This window comes from Natator depressus, chromosome 2 (genome assembly GCF_965152275.1).
Source record: "Natator depressus isolate rNatDep1 chromosome 2, rNatDep2.hap1, whole genome shotgun sequence".
Lineage (NCBI taxonomy): Eukaryota > Metazoa > Chordata > Testudines > Cheloniidae > Natator > Natator depressus.
This window is the reverse complement of record NC_134235.1, coordinates 89,150,329-89,168,867: the sequence shown is the minus strand read 5'-3', so window position 1 is coordinate 89,168,867 and position 18,539 is coordinate 89,150,329. Positions and strand designations below refer to the sequence as shown.

Here is an 18,539-nt window from a genome sequence, read left to right as displayed (position 1 = left end):
AAAGAAAAAATATGAAATCCTTGAAAAAAGGGTCATATATGAAGCTTCCAAAGAAAGAAGACCTCAGTCAGTGTGAAAACTGGAAGGGCATTCAACTACTGTCTGTCCCAGGTAAGGTACTTACACTTTTATTATTCTAGCCAGAATAAAGAAAATGGTAGATTCAAGGTTGTGATAAGAATAGGCAACGATTCAGACAGGAAAAATCATGTATAGATCACATAGTAAACCTATGTATCATCATAGAACTGTTGATCAAATGACAGTCACCAGTTTATATGAATTTTACTGATTTCCAAACCCTTTGATACAGTGACAGAACAGTTTGATGGAAGTTGCTATGCCACTATAGAATCCCTCAAAAATTTGTGTACACAGTTCCGATCATCTATTAAAATAGGAAATGCCAAATAATACGTGACTAAAGCATTCAAAGTTATTGCGAGCATCGGACAAGGATGTCTTATGTCATCCATGATCTTTTTACTGGTAGTGATTGGTTAATGACAAAAACCATAGAACACCCAAGTGGCATACAATAGACTCTCACATAGTTTAGAGGACCTTAATTTTGCAGATGACATCAATTTGCTATTCCATATGCATTTGTATTGGCTTGCATGTCTCTGTGATCTCCAGGCCTGTGCACCATTAGTAGGGTTGAAAATCACCACAGAGAAAATTAGTACGAGAATTAACACACAAGAAACACCAATAACATTTTCTGGGACTGACTTAGAAGAAATCCGATATTTCACACATCCTGGCAGCATTGTTAGTACAACATGTGGAATAATCAAAGACCTTAAAGCTAAAATAGCACAAGCCAGACATGCCTTTCTAACTCTATGGATGATTTGGAGAAATGTAACTCTTGCCTTCCAAACTAAACTTTAAATATTTAACACAATTGTGAAGTCGGTCTTATTATATGGTGCTGACACTTGGAAACTTATCAACCTTACAATCTAAACTCCAATTTTCCATAAACAGCTGCCTTAGACAAATGCTCAATACCAGATGGCCAGAAAAAAAAAATCACAAAGAATCTGGAGAAGAATGAAACAGAAACTGATAGGACAGAATGAAAATGGAGATTGCTGTGAAATAAATGGAGGAAAAAACTAAATAAGTTAGGTGTTGGACTGGAACTCCCAGGGCAAGAGGTGATGGGTCGACCAAAGATATCATGGAAAACTGAAAGCAATCAGAATGACACAGGAAGAAGCTAAGGAGACCAGCAAACAGGAAAGGCAGTGGTGAAGGCCCTATGTTCCACACAAAAAAGGAGAGGGAAAGAGAATAAAATATCTATCTATATCTTTAAAAGTAGTTAATTTGACATTTTTCTTTAAAAAGCAAATGCGGTGAGTGCAGTTGAGGGGAAGGCCAGTGCTCACACAGTACCAGTGAGTAGTAAGAGTGCTCCCTAGTTACGTTATTTTATTTTATTTTTTTGTATTTTTATTTTGCACATGTATCTCTCTGCTCCGGAGGTGGTATTACTTGAACAATGCAATATCACATAACAATTGGACAAGAAGGATTTTAAGAAATATACCCTACATACTCTAAAATACAGAGCATCCTATGCTCCTCCAAAATGACTGAAGTGAGAGAATGGCACAGCAACGTTAATTCACTGACTGATCTCTTTGAAGCTTTAAGAGAAGCAGTTGCTCATCAGCTGACTGCACTACATAATATGAATTAAACAAATGATACATTTCATGCAAGTATGAATAAATGGATTGTTACCCAGACTGGAAGTTTATGTAAGAATGTTCAGTGAAGGTGAAGCGGGAGCAAGAGTGTAGGATTTCATGTGATCGCATGCTGGTTTTAAACACCTTCCATCTGCAAACAGTAGTGATATCTTGGAGCATCTCGTTACAATAAGATTAAAAGAAAACGTTAGTTTGGTCATAGTACCTTTTAATGTAAATTTTTAAAAAAGGGCGGGGGGACAAAATTTAAATTAAGAAAGGTAATTTGTGATGCAAGGTTCTTGGTTGGTGAAACAATCTCACTGTATTTCTATGCCAGCTAAATATTTATATCTTGTAACACTCTCCCAATAAAGTAAACATTTATTTACTTCAAAATATTCTTAATATAATAGCATACCTTTTTGCTCTTTAGATACATCCACACTCCTATCAATCCGGATGACCCTCCACTTGTTGAACAACCCAAGCCAATGTATCATTATCGAACAGTAGGATGTGTCTTTAATCATCAGAAGTTCTTGGGGAATTGCCAGCCCTCCGATGCAGTGGAAGTCTGTGTGTTCGACCTGCATGATGAATCTAAATGGAAACCAATGAGTGGAGAAGCAATCAAATCTGTGTGTTCTCCAGGGGCCACAACTTCACTTCCTCCTTTCCCCCCTCTTTGTGCTTCCACAATAGATGCTGCGGTAATAAGCAATGAGATAGAATTACAGCTGAGAATGCTGGTGTCAGAACACAGAAAGGTACTGTTCTTTAATGTTTTTCATTGGTATGCCAAATAAATGAGGTATCAAGTTTTTAGTATCTACTTGTCTAAAAACTTGGAGGGGGAGGCGTTTTGGTTTACAGTACATGCTCCCAGCAGTCACCATTGCACCACTATTTAGTGTATGTGACTGAAAGAAACTGTTTGAGAAGATTGCATCAAGCAATTTAAAAATTTGTATTTGTTTGTTTTTTAATCACTCTAATGTCTGAGTACTCTACAAGATTAAAAATATCTCAGTACCTTCCAAGGTTGGTATTGTCCTTTCTCATAGTGCAGTAATGTGCTGGGGTTGATTTTTTTCTGCATTGGGTATGAAGAAGCCCTTTTAAAAGCAAATGCAATATATTTTTGAAGAAATGCTAGTTTAAATAGTTTAATCTTTAAACATCTGCTAAAGACTTGGGATTAGTCTTTATGATATACCCGTAAGTCTTCACATTAATTTCTGTAAAATTTGACTAATACTTATTAAAAAAATTTACACCTTGTTCCACATATAACCTCCTCGCTATAGCGTTCCTGGATTTAAGCCCCTCTTCGGCTCATCTTTTTTTTAACTTTAGAAGAACTCTGTTACGTTTCGCCAGTGCAGAAGTATAGTTTGGAAAGATTTTAGTTCTTCGACTAGATGAAGCCATGTATTCCACTTAGATGTGTATGCGCCCAGAACATCAGAGCCACAGATTTTGCCTAGCAGTACCCATAATGAGGCAGCACTTGCGTCTCATGGCCACAGCCCCTCCCCTGGCTACATGAGGTGGCACCTCCCGTCTCCCAACTCAGTTCCTTCATATTGCCTGTGGCTAGAGTCTGATCTCTGTGTGGCCTAAACATCACAATCTCTCACTATTTTAGTGTTTTGGGTTTTTTTTCTAGTAGTATATAGTTAATAGTGCCCTTAGTGTTAGTCATATTTAGTTAAGTATTCCCCTGTGATGCCTTCACTGGGGTTTAAACATTGTCCATCGTGTTGGGGAGCGATCCCCCAACAATGATCCTCACACATGGAGCTTGCTGTGTGTGAGTGAGGCCCACACCAAGGATCGGTGTTTGAGCTGTAGATTGTTCATTAAATGTACTCAGGCAAAGGACCTTCACATGAAGCATCACCTACTTGAACAGGCCATGTGGCCTGCTTCGGCACAGAGGCCTGTGTCAGATTAGAGGTCACCCTCATGTTGCGAGAGTGCTGCCGCTGGTTCTTCGAGTAGTGTCCCTATGGGTGCTCTACTATAGGTCCAGCAGTGTCCTGTGTGCCTGGGATTGGAGATCTTCAGTAGCAGTGCCAATTGGGTTGCACATATGTTCTTCCCTGCAGAATTTGGGCATTGTTCCCGATGTGCAGCAGGTCGTAGAGGATTTTTCCCTTTCACGACCGGGTTTTGTTTTCGGACAAGACAGATGAGACCTTGCACTCCTTCAAGGATTCTAGGGCCACCCTATGTTCCTTGGGGGGTGTATATACACTCGGTGCAGAGGCGCCACATCAGTGGCCAACAGCAGCAACAATACCATCCGCAAAGCACCTTTGGGCACCCTTTTCCTCCTTGAGAGAAGCGGGATTACCCCAGAAAGGGGTGTAGATCCCAGAGGAGGAGGCAGTTGGGTCTAGAGTTTGGCCAGTTGACATACCTTCCCCCGGCACCCCCAAGTGCCCATTTTGATTCTTTTGGTCCAGAGCAGTGGTCTAGTCAATGCTTCCTTTATCCCACTTTTGTTCAGAGACATGCTGGATTACTTTTGACAATGTTTGGGGCTCGATTACAAGCAATAGCTGGTTCCTAAGCATCATCAGATGGATCTCTGCTATCCAGTTCCTCTCCACTCCTCCACAAACACGCCCTCCCTGTCTGTCTTAAGGGACCCATCTCATGAGATACTATTCCTCAAGCAGCTCCTCTCTTTACTGATTTTGGGAACAGTGGAGGAACTTTCTCCAGAACAGCGAGGTAAGGGCTTCTATTCCCAATACTCTTTTTCTGTCTCTCTTCTGCTCCCCAAGTTTTTACGAAATGTATGTTCATGGTAATGGCATACCTCAGGAGGAAGGGAATCCATGTCTTTCTGTATCTGGACGACTGGCTACTGGGAGGCAAGTCCAGGGAAGAAGTCCTTTTTCATTTACATGTTGCACTTCGCTTACTCAACTGTATCGGTCTCGTCCTAAACACCAGAGAGTCAACGTTGGTCCCACTCAAAAAATTGATTTCATTGGGGCCCTAATAGACTCTAAGAATTCAAGAGCATTTCTGCCAACCAACCATTTCTAGACAATTCACCGCCTTTGTCTCGATCTGCAGTCTCAACCTTCCACAACAGTTCATATGTGCCTGCGGCTCTTAAGCCACATGTCTGCAGGCATGCAGGTGGTTCAGTTCACAAGGTTACATCTTTGGTTTCTTCAGATATGACTCATGACTGTTCACTGTTCAATCCTTCATCTCTTGGAGAGCTTGGTCCACCTCCCTCTGTCTGATCCTGGACTTCTTTCAGTTGTGGACAGTTATGAGGAATGTATATCAAGACATCTCCTTCACTCAGCACTTACCAACCAGAACTGTTGTCACTGATTGCTCCCTGATAGGTTGGGGAGAGCATCTGGGGTCATGGAAAGTTTAGAGCCTGTGGTCGGGACAGGTTTGGTTTGGTCTGTTTTTTTGTTCTTTTTGTTTTTTCATAAGCCGCTTTGACAGGGTGCTGGGCTGGGACTTCTGGGCCAGCCCTCTGTCACACCGTCTCCAATTAAGGGAGTTAAATTGGAGCTTGTCAAGGTTCCTTCCCCACTCTGAACTCGAGGGTACAGATGTGGGGACCTGCATGAAAGACCCCCCAAGCTTATTCTTACCAGCTTAGGTTAAAAACTTCCCCAAGGTACAAACTTTGCCTTGTCCTTGAACCATATGCTGCCGCCACCACCACCAAGCGTTTTAAACAAAGAACAGGGAAAAAGTCTACTTGGAGACGTCTTCCCCCAAAATGTACCCCCAAGCCCTACACCCCCTTTCCTGGGGAAGGCTTGATAAGAATCCTCACCAATTTGTATGGGTGAACACAGACCCAAACTCTTGGATATTAAGAATAATGAAAAATAGATCAGGTTCTTAAAAAGACTTTTAATTAAAGAAAAAATAAAAGCATCACCTCTGTAAAATCAGGATGGTAAATACTTTACAGGGTAATCCGATTCAAAACATAGAGAATCCCTCTTGGCAAAACCTTAAGTTACAAAAAGACACAAAAACAGGAATATACATTCCATCCAGCACAGCTTATTTTACCAGCCATTAAACAAAAGGAAATCTAATGCATTTTCTAGCTAGATTACTTACTAACAGTTGTAAGGCTGCATTCTTGATCTGTTCCCGGCAAAAGCATCACACAGACAGATGAATCCCTTTTTTCCCCCACCCCTCCGGATTTGAAAGGATCTTGTCTCCTCATTAGTCATTTTGGTCAGGTGCCAGCGAGGTTATCTTAGCTTCTTAACCCTTTATAGGTGAACGGCTTTTGCCTCTGGCCAAAAGGGATTTTGTTGCACTGTATACAGAAAGGTGGTTACCCTTCCCTTTATATTTATGCCCGAGCTGGCTAGGGAAACCCGCACCTGATTGACAAAGGGGAAACAGCTGTCGGCTTAAGTAGCCTGGGGCTGCATAAAAGCCTCGGGAAGAAAGCCAAGGGGCAGACAGAAAGGGGCGAAGCCAGAGAGTGGAAGCTCTCTTCTCCTGGCTGCAGAGACTGAGAAGACTCAAAGAGGCTGGATTTGTTTGGACTTAAGGTTTATTAATTCTCCAGTTGAGGGTAGCCAACCACCAAGCTCTCTTTGGCCGCCAAGATTTCAATATGTGGCAAGCCATGGCCAAGTTTGAGGATTCACTTTTTGAGGACACCAGGAAGGAGTTCTGGGTGATCCTCAAGGGCAAAGCTGTGGCCAGAACAGCCCTGCAAGCAGCCTTGGATGTGGTGGACTCTGTGGCATGCACCATAGCCTCTGCCACTCCATGTGGAGGGTGTCCTGACTCCTCCTCCTCAGGCTTGTCAACGGAGGCCCAACAGTCGATACAGGACCTTCCCTTCAATGTCCAAGTGCTGTTCGCTGAGCAGACAGACAATAAATTACACAGGTTGAATGACTCCTATACTACATTGAAAACCCTAGGGCTCTACATCATGAGTCAGGCCTGTAAGCGGTTCAAGCTGCAATAGCCCACAAGGTCAAGGGAGCCAACCCAGGCAGGAGACAGCTCATAAGAAGAGCAGAGGCAACAAATGCTGCCAGAGCCACCACCCTCTACCCAGTCGGGCACCGCCCAAAACAGGCATGGTGGCAAACAGGCATTTTGAGGGTGCGCCCCAGGGCGACCTACCAGACTGTACCCTGGATCCATCCTCCCTATGTTTCTCCAATCGCCTTTCTTTTTTCCTCCCTGCATGGACCACAATAACCTTGGACCGCTGGGTCCTCAACACAGTGGCCCAGGGCTATACCCTCCAGTTTCTTTCTACCTCCCGCCCCCTTCAGGGAGCCTTCTCACAAAAGTCTCCTCATGCAGGACATGAGGGGCCTGCTGCAGCTGGGAGCGATGGAGGAAGTTCTTTGTGAGTACAGGAACAAGGGGTTTTAGTCTCGGTACTTTCTGATCCCAAGGGCCAAAGACGGTCTAAGACCCATCCTGGACCTGCAAGACCTCAACCAATACCTAAAGAAGTTGAAGTTCCGCATGGTCTCCCTTGCCTCCATTATCCTCTCCCGGATCGGACACAGATGCTTCCTGTGCTTCACGGGTGGATCAGACCACTGTCAGTTTGCAGTCCTACCTTTCAGCCTAGCAACAGTCCTAAGGGTGTTTACCAAGTGCATGTCAGTGGTAGTAGCTTACCTCAGGCTTCAGGGTATTCAAATATACCCGTTTCTCGATGACTGGCTGGTCAAAGGCCTCTCCAGGTCTCAAGTCCAACAGGATGTCGCAGTGCTACAGGTCACCTGCCGGTCCCTGGGCTTGTTCGTGAATGACAAAAAGTCAACTTTTATTCCAGTGCAAAGGATAGAATTCATCAGAATGGTGCTCAACTCCACCTGTGCCAAGCTTTCCTGTCACAGGAGAGGTTCCAGATGATGGTGGATCTCATTGTGGGGGTCACTGAGTTCCTTCTAACCACAGCTCGGGTATATCTGTGTTTGCTGGGCCACATGGCAGCATGTACATACGTTGTCCACCATGCAAGGCTCAGAAATCGAACCTTGCAGCAGTGGCTGCTGACAGTCTATTCCCAGTCCAGAGATCACCTGGGCAAAGTCGTTACCATCCCACCGGGGATGCTCACCTCCCTGCAATGGGGACTGACCCCTAGGCTGTCCTGAAAGGGGTTCCGTTCGACAGCCCGTGCCACTTGGTTGGACTAATATCGGATGCTTCGGACATTGACTGGGGAGCACATCTAGGCGAGCTACAGACCCAAGGGACGTGCTCCCCGGAGGAGATGACATTGCACATAAATGTCAAGGAGCTCAGGGAGGTACATTTGGCCTGCAAGGTCTTCCTACCGCATCTGTCAGGCAAGGTGGTGAGAGTGTTGACTGACAATACAGCCTTGATGTTCTACATCAACGGGCAAGGGGGAGCACGCTCATTGGCTCTCTGTCAAGGGGCTCTCCGACTGTGGGATTTCCGCATCAAGTATGCGATCCACCTGGAGACCTGTCACCTCCCCGATGTCAGGAACACGCTGGCAGATTGCCTCAGCAGGTCCTTTTTCTCTCACCACGAGTGGTCGCTCCATCCAGAGGTAGCCCGAACGCTCTTTCAGAGATGGGGAACTCTCCAAGTGGACCTGTTCGCCACCAGGCAGAACAGGAAATGACATCAGTTCTGTTCCCTGCAGGGTCTGGGCAAGGACTCTCTCTCCAACACCTTCTTCCTGTCATTGCAGGGGGTCTGATGTATGTGTTGCTGCTGATACCACCTGTCAGCAGAGTCCTGTCAAAGATCAAGAGAGACAAGGTCCAAGTCATCATAATTGCACCGGCATGGCCATGACAACATTGTTTCGGCATGCTGATGGGCATAGCAGCGACCTGGCCCCTTCCAGACCGACCGGATCTGATTTCTGAAGATCACAGGCGCCTCCTACACCCCAACCTTGTCTCCCTCCTCCTCACAGCATGGATGCTGCGTGGTTGAACCCAGAGGAGCAGGCCTGCTCTAACGAGGTCCAGCAAGTCCTCCTGGAAAGCAGGAAGCCTTCCACCAAAGCGACCTACCTGGCCAAGTTCTCCCACTGGGCATCTGAGCGTAGCATCTCTCTGTCGCGCTCCTCCTTGCAATCTGTCTTAGATTACCTGCTTCATCTTAAGAACCAGGGACTAGCACTCTCTTCCATCAGGGTGCACCTCACAGCCATCTCTTCTTTCCACCTGTTGATCCAAGGTCAGACGGTGTTCTTGCATGACTTGTCGATCAGATTCTTGAGAGGCCTCAAAGGTTCTTCCTGTGAGTCTGGGCTCCTGTCCCACACCCTTTGAGCCTCTGGGCTCCTGCTCCCTTTCCCACCTGTCATGGAAGGTTGCTTTCCTTGTGGTGATAACATCAGTGAGATGAGTGTCAGAGATTAAAGCCCTGACATTGGAGCCATCATACACTGTGTTCTACAAGGACAAAGTTCAACTGCAACCCCATCCGGCCTTTCTGCCAAAAGTGGTGTCTTCCTTCTATGTCAACCAGGACATCTTCCTCCTGGTGTTTTTGTTCCAAGCTGCACACCACTAGTGAGGAAAGGAGGCTGCACACCTTGGACGTCAAGGTGTGCCCTGGCGTTTTACCTGGAGCATACCAAGCCCTTCCGTAGGTCTACCCAACTCTTCATCACAACAGTGGACAGGATGAAGGGCCTTCCGGTGTCCTCGCAGAGGATTTCTAACTGGATCACCTCCTGCATCCAGACCTGTTACGAGCTGGCACAGGTCCCGCCACCGCCGCTGATCGTAAGGGCCCATTCGACCAGAGCCCAGGCGTCCTCTGTGGCCTTTCTGGCCCACGTTCCCATCCAGGACATTTGCAGAGCCGCAACGTGGTCTTCGGTTCACACGTTCACAGCGCAATATGCAATCACTCAGCAGGCCAGAGATGATACTGGGTTTGGCAGAGCTGTGTTGCAATCTACTCGTCCATGAACTCCTACCCGCCTCCATTGGTACTGCTTGGGAGTCACTTAATATGGAATGGACATGAGCAAGCACTCGAAGAAGAAAATATAGTTATCTGTTCCGTAACTGGTGTTCTTCGAGATGTGTTGCTCCATGTCCATTCCATGACCCGCCCTCCTTCCCCACTGTCCAGTGTCGACCCAAGGGTGAAGCACTGGGCCAGTTCCGGTGCTGTTCATGCCAGGAAGGGCGGACCTCTGCAGGCCTGTGCCAGGTCACTGGCGAGGCGCGCCTCAAGCCTTGTGTGTGGTGCCCTGAGTCCAGAGACCGATGAGGGCTTTGCCGAGCCTGCCTCTCTGCCTTGGAGGCCTGGTGGCTCAGTGTGGGTGAGCGCTGGTGGGATGTCCCCCGCGATGGAAAGGACCAAGGCAGGTTTACCCCTAGACCGGGCTACCACCGTAGCCAGTGTGGGCGGTCCCAGTAGCACCAGGATATCCTGCGCTGCCTGCAGGGCCTTTGGCGTTGACGGGATCTCTAACTGACGAAGGCCCTCATTACTGCCTGGCGTGGCAGACATGGGTTGGAGTGGCTGGACTGCTTGAGCTGAGCCAGGACCCAACTCCCAGTAGGAGGTATCGAGCCGGCCTCCTCAGGCCTTGGCTCCCCCTCCTGCCCTCTCCTTCCCCTTGCGGGATGTAGGAGATCTTCCTCTCCCGGTCTTCTTTTGCTGCTTGGCAGCTGCTGGGGAGGGGGATCGGTGCCAATCTGTCAACAGTGCCGATGGGATGCTTCACACCCACGCTGCAGTGCTCAGGGCAGAGTCAGACCTCGACTGTTCTGGTGCCGCAGTTAGAGCTGATTCCATTAGGAGCGCTTTGAGGTGGAAGTCTCTCTCCCTCTTAGTCTGAGGTTTGAAGGACTTGCAAATACGGCACTTGTTGCTTAAATGCGACTCGCCGAGACACCTTAAACAACTATTATGTGGATCGCTGATGGGCATCAGTTTCTTTCAACAATCACAGGGCCTAAAGCCTGGGGACCAGGGCATGCCCCATCCCTAGGCTAAGTCCCATTCGGGACCAACCAAATAAAAACACTCTTAACACTAACACACTAAGAGAAACTTAACTGTGTGCAACTATTTTACAAGAAAAGTTCAAAACACTGAACAAAGTGAAAAAAGGCTAGCCGACGCAGTAGATGTTCCAGCACAGTCACTGGTGGCAAGAAGGAACTGAGGGTGGGGAGAGCTGGTGGCGTCCCTTAAACTAGGGCATGTGCGCGCCACTCCAGAGGGCACCAGAGCCGATCCCCCTATGATACCACTGAGGGAAAAACTTCTGGCGCATGTGGCGAGCACACAAACCTAATATGGAATGGACATGAGCAACACCTCTCGAACACCAGTTATGGAACAGGTAACTGTCTTTTCTTCTAGATGTGATGCAGGTACGTTTTCCGTGACCACCCTCTGTGCCCTCTGCATCAGAGTCTAGTCTCTGGGCGTTTGGTGCAAAGGAACTGAGGGAATCGGGGCGATTCTGTCTCGGGAGGAGCTATACCCACAAGGCGCAAGTACCGACCCTTTACTGGTACTGCTAGGAAAAATTCTCAGGCTCCAGAGTGCTGGGGAATCGTGCACCTAAGTAGAATACACATCTGAATCAGATTGCAAAGAACCATAGTTACAGCAAGCAACTGTTTCTCCACAGTGGTTGTAAGCAAACTGGTCAGTATTTCTTGTTGCTTTCAAAATCTTGCTTCTCAAGTTCAGGTTCCCATATGTCCAAAACTGTACTGGGGAAAAAGCTAGATTTTTTCCCAGGGAGTCTAGGGCTGTAGCAAAAGCCTAAGATTTAGATTTAATCTTCTGACTTGGTGAAACAGATAGATAGGAAGGAATTTGGACAAGTCTTTGATCTCTCATTTTTTCAGAAATTCCTAAAATTCCTTGAACTGTTAATACTAAATTTATTATCTGCCTCACTGACCTAATTACGAAGATACTTTCCTGACTGGTTTCAGTGAATAAATTCTCGTGACGTTTTCCGTTCCATTTCTGAAGACTGATTCCAAAATTGTAAGCCCTTCTTTAATCCTCTTTTTTTCCCTATTAACTGACTACCTCACTTCATATAAACTATCTAGCCATGTACAGTAATACTCACATTAATACAGTGTCTTTCTTTCATCAAAAAGAGCCAGATACAAATGTGCTTTCATACTTCACCTACCACTAGAGTGATCAAAGGTCCCAATATTAGGGGCTTGGTCTTACATACGCAACTACACCCCCTCCCTCTCCCAAAAAACCCCAACGTGTCCCCCTTTTTCACACTTGCTGTCTGGTCAGCCTACCTACAACTGACACAACACAAAAGTTTAGGACAAGAACTGAATTATTTATTCAGTTTAAACTACAAGAGGAATTTGGGTTGATTAATGTAGTTACCTTAATTGCAGTTTAGCCATATCAGGAATAACAGCCACATTCTTAGAACACAGTGCCTTTAGTAGCAGTTGGTCATGATCTCCATATCACATCTCATTGTAATGGTATCCCCCAGCAGTAAATTGGACCATTTTTTCCTTTTACGACTCACAGAGAGGAATGCTATTGAGCCACTTTCTCTAGAATCTGTGGGGGCATGGCGGTTTTTTGGCATGGTCTCATTCTTGTACTAGATAGACCTAACCCACAAAGTTTATCTGACATGATCACAAACCAGGTTAACTAGCTGTATCCTTATCCATTCTTTTTATTTTATGTAAATCTTGAGATTAATTATTCATGCCTCAAGACTGTCAATACTTGCTGCGGAAGAAGCAGTTAGTGGGCTTAGTTTGAAGCCCAGTACTATGCACCAAACACTCTTTAATTTCCTAAACAGGAATTTTTTAACAGTAGATTGGACAAACAAGGTACTACATTATATAGAGCAAATAAAGATCATGCACAATACTGAATTTTGTAGTTTTCAATTTATGTATTTTTTTTTTTTTAAAGTCAGGTTATGCAGTCCATTCCCTTTGGAAATTATTTTTAGTGGGACAGTAGAAATGTTATTTGTAAGTGAATCTTGCTTTGGGATTTGCCTTGCTCTTTTTTTACACACATGCTAACAAAGTGGCTCTTGGCTTTATGCAAAAATTACTTTGTAATTAGGTCAATTGTATTTATTTCTAGTCTGCTTTTCTTTTTTCTTGACTTGTACTCTGACTTTACTTTTAATTTTTGCTAATTCACAGTTCAGAGCTAGGAGAAAAACAGAACATACAAAATTCTAAGTCTGTTGTTGCCATGGATTCATGTCTCATAATTGCTATAGAACAGGGGTGGGCAAACTTTTTGGCTCGAGGCCACATATGGGTATGGAAATTGTATGGTGGGCCATGAATGCTCACGAAATTGGGGGTTGGAGGGCTCCAGCTGGGGGTGCGGGCTCTGGGGTGGGGTTGGGGATGAGGGGATGGGGGTTCAGGAGGGTGCTCCGGGCTGGGGCTGAGGGGTTCGGAGGGCGGGAGGGGGATCAGGGCTGGGGCAGGGGGTTGGGTTGCACGAAAAGGTCAGGGGGGCAGGGTCCAGGCGGCGCTTACCTCAAGCAACTCCAAGAAACAGTGGCATGTCCCCCCTGTGGCTCCTACCCAGAGGTGCGGCCAGGCAGCTCTGCCCTGTGTGCAGGTGCTACCCTTACAGCTCCCATTGGCTGTGGTTCCTGGCCAGTGGGAGTTGTGGGGGCAGCACTTGGGGCTGGGGCAGCATGCGGAGCCCCCTGGCTGCCCCTATGCGTAGGAGCTGTAGGAGGGACATGCCCCACTCCACACAGCTCCCAGAAGCAGCAGCAAGACCCCAACCCTGCTCCCCGGCTGGAGCGCCAGAGCGGGGCAAGCCCTGGACCCCACTTCCCAGCAGTAGCTTGAGGACCGGATTAAAATGTCTGGAGGACCGGATGTGGCCTCTGGGCCGTAGTTTGCCCACCCCTGCCTGAACCACAAGAACTGTAGCCCTCCCATCATTGCCTCTAAAACAGATTTCCCTTTGAGTACAAAGTTATCCCACGTGCAGCTCATCCTGAACTAAATCTTCTGTGTATCAGTGTAATTCCTGCCAAAGGCACGTTTTTGTAATAGTAGTTGGTAGGCCATATTGACCTTTTTTACTTTTCATTTCCAACATTGACTGATTAATGAAAGATTTGTTGTTTGTTTATTATTTGTAATATTGTAGGGCCTTGGCGCCCTAGTCATGGAGCAGGACCCCATTGCACTAGGTTCCGTACAAACACAGAACAAAAAGACCCTGCCCCAAAGAGCTTACAACTGAAGTATTAAACGAGATAGCAGATGGATACTGACAGGAGTATAAGGAAACAATGAGACAGTATTGGTCAGCATGATAGGCTTGATCTCAGCACACATATGTAATAGATGTGTTTTAATCTACCATATGTTTAAACTTTTTTTTTTAGTGCCTTGAGACCAATCATTCTCCTCTGTGATTCATCCTACAGGATCTAGGCCTTACTACAGTTTGGGATGACCAGCTATCCTATCTCTTGTCACCAGCCTTGGCAGCCTATGAGCTTGAACGCGCAACAAGCATCTCTGCAGGAAATGAAGAGTTTCAGGATGCTATAAGGAGAGCAGTACCTGATGGTCACACATTTAAAGGATTCCCCATCCATTTTGTTTACAGAAATGCAAGGAGAGCATTTTCTACATGCCTTCGGTAAGATTAAGATGTAAATCTAGTAGTATTAGATTTTATAAACATGTAATCGATTAGAATTATTTCAACTTCATCAATTATGAAACTCACAAATTATCACCTTTTTACTCATAAGGGATTTAACAAGAAAACAGAATGGCATAATGAACTGGAAATGGGGAACAGAGCTTTTCCCATCTAGGTCACTAATCTAAATCTGGTTCAGATCGGTAGTAACTATTTAGTAGCCTGTGTGAAATAAATAATTTGTCTCAGCCCCGTATCTATCTAATGGACAGCTGTTAATATCACGGTAACGACAATCAGTAGAATTATTGGCAGTATTAGCTGAGAGGTCAAGGCTGTGACAGTTAGATTTATTAAAACACTTGAGACACTTCATATTATCAAGCAAAATCAGATTATTTTTCCTATGATCACTGCCCCCTGGATTGAAAATTCGCTTAAGTCAGTAAGTGAAAAGTAGAAATATATAACCCAGCATCTTGTTGTTTGGAAGTGTTTAGTGGGGTGATATACAAAGAGGCCTGTGCTTGGTTTCATTCAGGTTATTGACTTTTCAATACTAATAGGTAGGGCTACCAAATTCATGGTTCATTCTGATCAATTTCACAGCCAGAGGGTTTTAAAATTGGTCGATTTCACAATTTCAGATGTTTATATCTAAAATTTCATGGTGCTGTAACCATGGGGATCCCGACCCAAAATGGGATCGTGGAGAGATTGCAAAGTTGTTGTAGAGGGGGGTCCCAAGCACTGTTCCTGCTAAGTTGTGCACGTGTGCGCACATACACGGATCCTGAACCCTGTGCACACGGCGAAACACCACGCACACAACAATTTGCACAGAAGACATTTTTTGCACGCACAGCCTGTCAAAAATTAGAGGGAACATTGGTCCCAAGATTGCCACCCTCACTTCTGTGCTGCATAGCTAGTAGCCTCTGAGCTTCCTGCAGTTAGAGAAAGTTCCGGGAGGTGGAGATGGGTAGGATCCCCCGCTCCCATGCTGCTCGGAGCTAGTCCAGGCCAGTGACAGATTAAGGCAGGGGCTCCCTGGAAAAATGGGTTTCCCAACCCCAAAAGAAGCCATAGGGTAGAAACCCCAACTGGGTCACCCTGAGCCCTGGAAAGAGCCCTGGGGGAAGAAGTGTCAAGCCCAGGCACCCCGAGCCCCAGCTGCAGCTGCGGGGCTGAAGCCTTGAGCCTGGGCTGCCCTGAGCTCCGGCTGGGGGGGGGGCAGAAGCCCTGAGCCACTCCAGCAGGAAGGAGGTGCCAAAGCTCCAAGCCTCGGTTGCCCCGGCTGGTGGGGTGTGGTGCTGTGGGAGCCCGGGCTGTCTGGGGGTGGGGGATGTGTAAAAGCCCTAAGCCTGGGCTTCTCCGGCTGGAGCAACAGGGAGCAGAAGTCCCCAGCCCGGCAGGAGCTGCTGGGGGAAGAAGGGGAAGCCAGGAGCTCAGCGCCTAGAGCCACGGCAGGAACTTCAGGGGCTGGGGCAGGTAGGGGACAGAAGCCCAGCTCCCGGGCTGCTGCAGCACAGAAGTGAGGGTGTACCACCCTCCTTTCTGTGCTGTCTCTGGAGGTGGATCTGATCTCCTCACCAAGAGAAGCCATGTAGGAGAAGGACAAGTCCTGTCCCTCACCAGCATGGCTAGGAGCCCCAGGCTCCCAGCAGCTGGGGAGGTCAGATTTCTTGGGAGGGCTGATTTCACGGTCCGTGCACGGCTGTGAAATTGGTAGGGTCCTACCAATAGGGTAATGATGTTACTCTGTCATAGCATCAAAAAGCCAGATTCTTGGCATATTGATGTCCTGGAAATATGTCTGTCACTTCAATTATGACTAATACTTGTACAATTTTTTTTTTAACTAAAAAGTTGAATAGTGATTTAGTCACTCATAAGTAATCGCAATATTTAAACCATATTATTCATGCTTCCTCTCCGCCAAATAGGTCTCCTTTCTGTGAAGAAATAATCTGTTGTAGAGGAGACCAAGTGCGGCTTGCAGTTCGTGTGCGAGTGTTTACATATCCTGAATCTGCGTGTGCTGTTTGGATCATGTTTGCTTGTAAATATCGCTCTGTACTTTAAAAAAAAATCACGTATACTTCTTAGAGCCTTGAAACAGTGTATATAAGTGTTAGTACAAATGAACATTATTATTAAAAATCATATTAATTAAACATGTCATGTTTCACTTTGGATAAACACCACTCTGATGATGATTGTGAATATTTTAATGTGTGTATTTAAAACAAAATTAAGGCAAAATACTTGTATATACTGTAATGTGTATTTATATAAAGTGTATATTTTTATTTTAATAAAAATTGCTTTATTTACATTTTTAGAGGTAAAGATCTGCATTCGTTAAAACATGTATGCAAATATCTACTTCTTTTTCACAGTTGCAAATTGTGGAAGGATTCATCAAAAGTAAGCATCCTTTCTGTACATTCCTATTTACCCAAGTCCACTGGTGTTTCCTTTGCTTATTCTTGGGGGACTCTTTCACTTTGTCAACCCCCCCCCCTTTTTTTTTTTTTTGTTTGTTTCTGGTTTGCACCAAATATTTTCACCAATATGCTAATAGTCACTCTGTTAGGAGGGGATACACTTTTATCCCTGTCTCGATTACATACTGGTCTAGGCATCTTTTGACAGCACTTAGGAAGCAATCACAGGATAGAGTCCTAGGATATCTCATTTGATAGCTTCCTGATTAGTTGGGAAAAGTCCTAAATTCTTCCTTCTGAGGTTCTTTAACACCAGGCTACAGGCACTTAGAGTTCCTATCACTTTCTCTCATTTGTGTCAGAGCTGTCCTTCACTAGCTAAATCCTTCCACAACCTGTGTTAACTTACTTCCTAGTCCTGTTTCCACTGGATCCTGCAGTCAAGTCTTTTGGTCAAATGGCATTGTCCTCTTTCTTGAGGAAAATTCTTCCCTCCTGTGTTGGTCCATCTGTTCCTTGCCTGCTGGTGTTACTTGAAGTAAGGATTGCATGGTATGGTATTGCCGCCCTTATTTCTGCACTGCTGCTGGCCGGGCGCTGCCTTGAGTGCTGGGCGCCCAGCCAGGAGCTGCTGCTCTCTGGCCATCTAGCTCTGAAGCCAACACAGAACTAAGGGTGGCAATACTGCACCCCCTACACTAACCGTGTGATTCCCCAGTGATCTCCTTTTGGGTTGGGACCCCCAGTTTCAGAAACAGTGGTGTCCCTTGTGAAATCTGTACTAATAGGGTAAAAAAGTACACAAGACCAGATTTCACAGGGGAGACCAGATTTCATGGTCCGTAATGTGCTTTTCACGGCCGTAAATTTGATAGGGCCCTATTTATGAGGCTTCCCTTGGAACTACTGGGAGTTTTCAGGCTACTGTCACTTAAGTGGCCATTTTAGTTGTGAGTCATCTCTGCTAGACTGGTATGGAAACTGAATTCTCTCTTCATTAGTTCCCGTCCGTACCTCCTTACATTTTTATAAGGTGGCCTTTCCCCTCCCACTGCTCATGATTGTAAGGGTGAACTGAGGTCTGTAGTAACTAATCCAGGGATCTTTTCATTTTCTGCCATAATCCTAAATTTTCCCAGGACAGGCATATTTAATTTGGTAAATGTTATGCATGTTTTGAAGTTTTGTTTGTGATTCCTAGGAGTAGAAGTTAAAATGTGTGTGCACTTGGAGGGCTGCTATAATGGTAATGGTGCCACTAAAATTACCATTGTTAGATAGGTCAGAGAATATATTTTTCTGGTGTATGCTCAAGGAGGTTACCAGTGTCCGGAGTGTGAGATGTAGCAAGGGCTAAGGTGTCAACATCAATGGTTGCTGCAATGGCAATATAATAGTCTCCACATTTTATTAAATGCCCAAAAACTTCATTAATGCAGAGTTGGTGCCTCATGCCCTTCCAGAATGTGTAGAGTGATGAATTAACCCCTCTGAAAACCAAGAAACACAAAGTTAAGGTACGTACCACCCCCACAGTGCAAACGTAACTCTCCCCTTCCCGCCCCATACTCCTGGTGCTGGTAGTAGCCACTGGGAATGGTTCAGTAAGGGAGGTGCAAAGGTTTAACAAACTACCAAGAGAGGTGGATTCTCCATCTTGTGATGTCTTCAAATCAAGATTGTGGATGCCTTGCTGGAAGATGCTTTA

The 18,539-nt window shown here is 45.8% G+C and overlaps 1 protein-coding gene across 2 annotated transcripts in view; it reads left to right on the top strand.

Annotated features, from left to right (window-relative positions):
• Positions 1-18,539, top strand: part of CEP76 (centrosomal protein 76) — a 44,629-nt gene that overhangs the window by 20,220 nt on the left and 5,870 nt on the right. Inside the window, exons 10-13 of one of the 2 annotated variants that reach the window (XM_074943134.1) lie at positions 2,143-2,476; positions 14,158-14,375; positions 16,328-16,443; positions 16,784-16,811. In XM_074943134.1, the coding sequence (XP_074799235.1) occupies positions 2,143-2,476; positions 14,158-14,375; positions 16,328-16,443; positions 16,784-16,811 (696 nt within the window). Of the gene's footprint in view, positions 1-2,142; positions 2,477-14,157; positions 14,376-16,327; positions 16,639-16,783; positions 16,812-18,539 lie in introns of those variants that run through there. The other variant, XM_074943135.1, reaches the window with a different exon arrangement.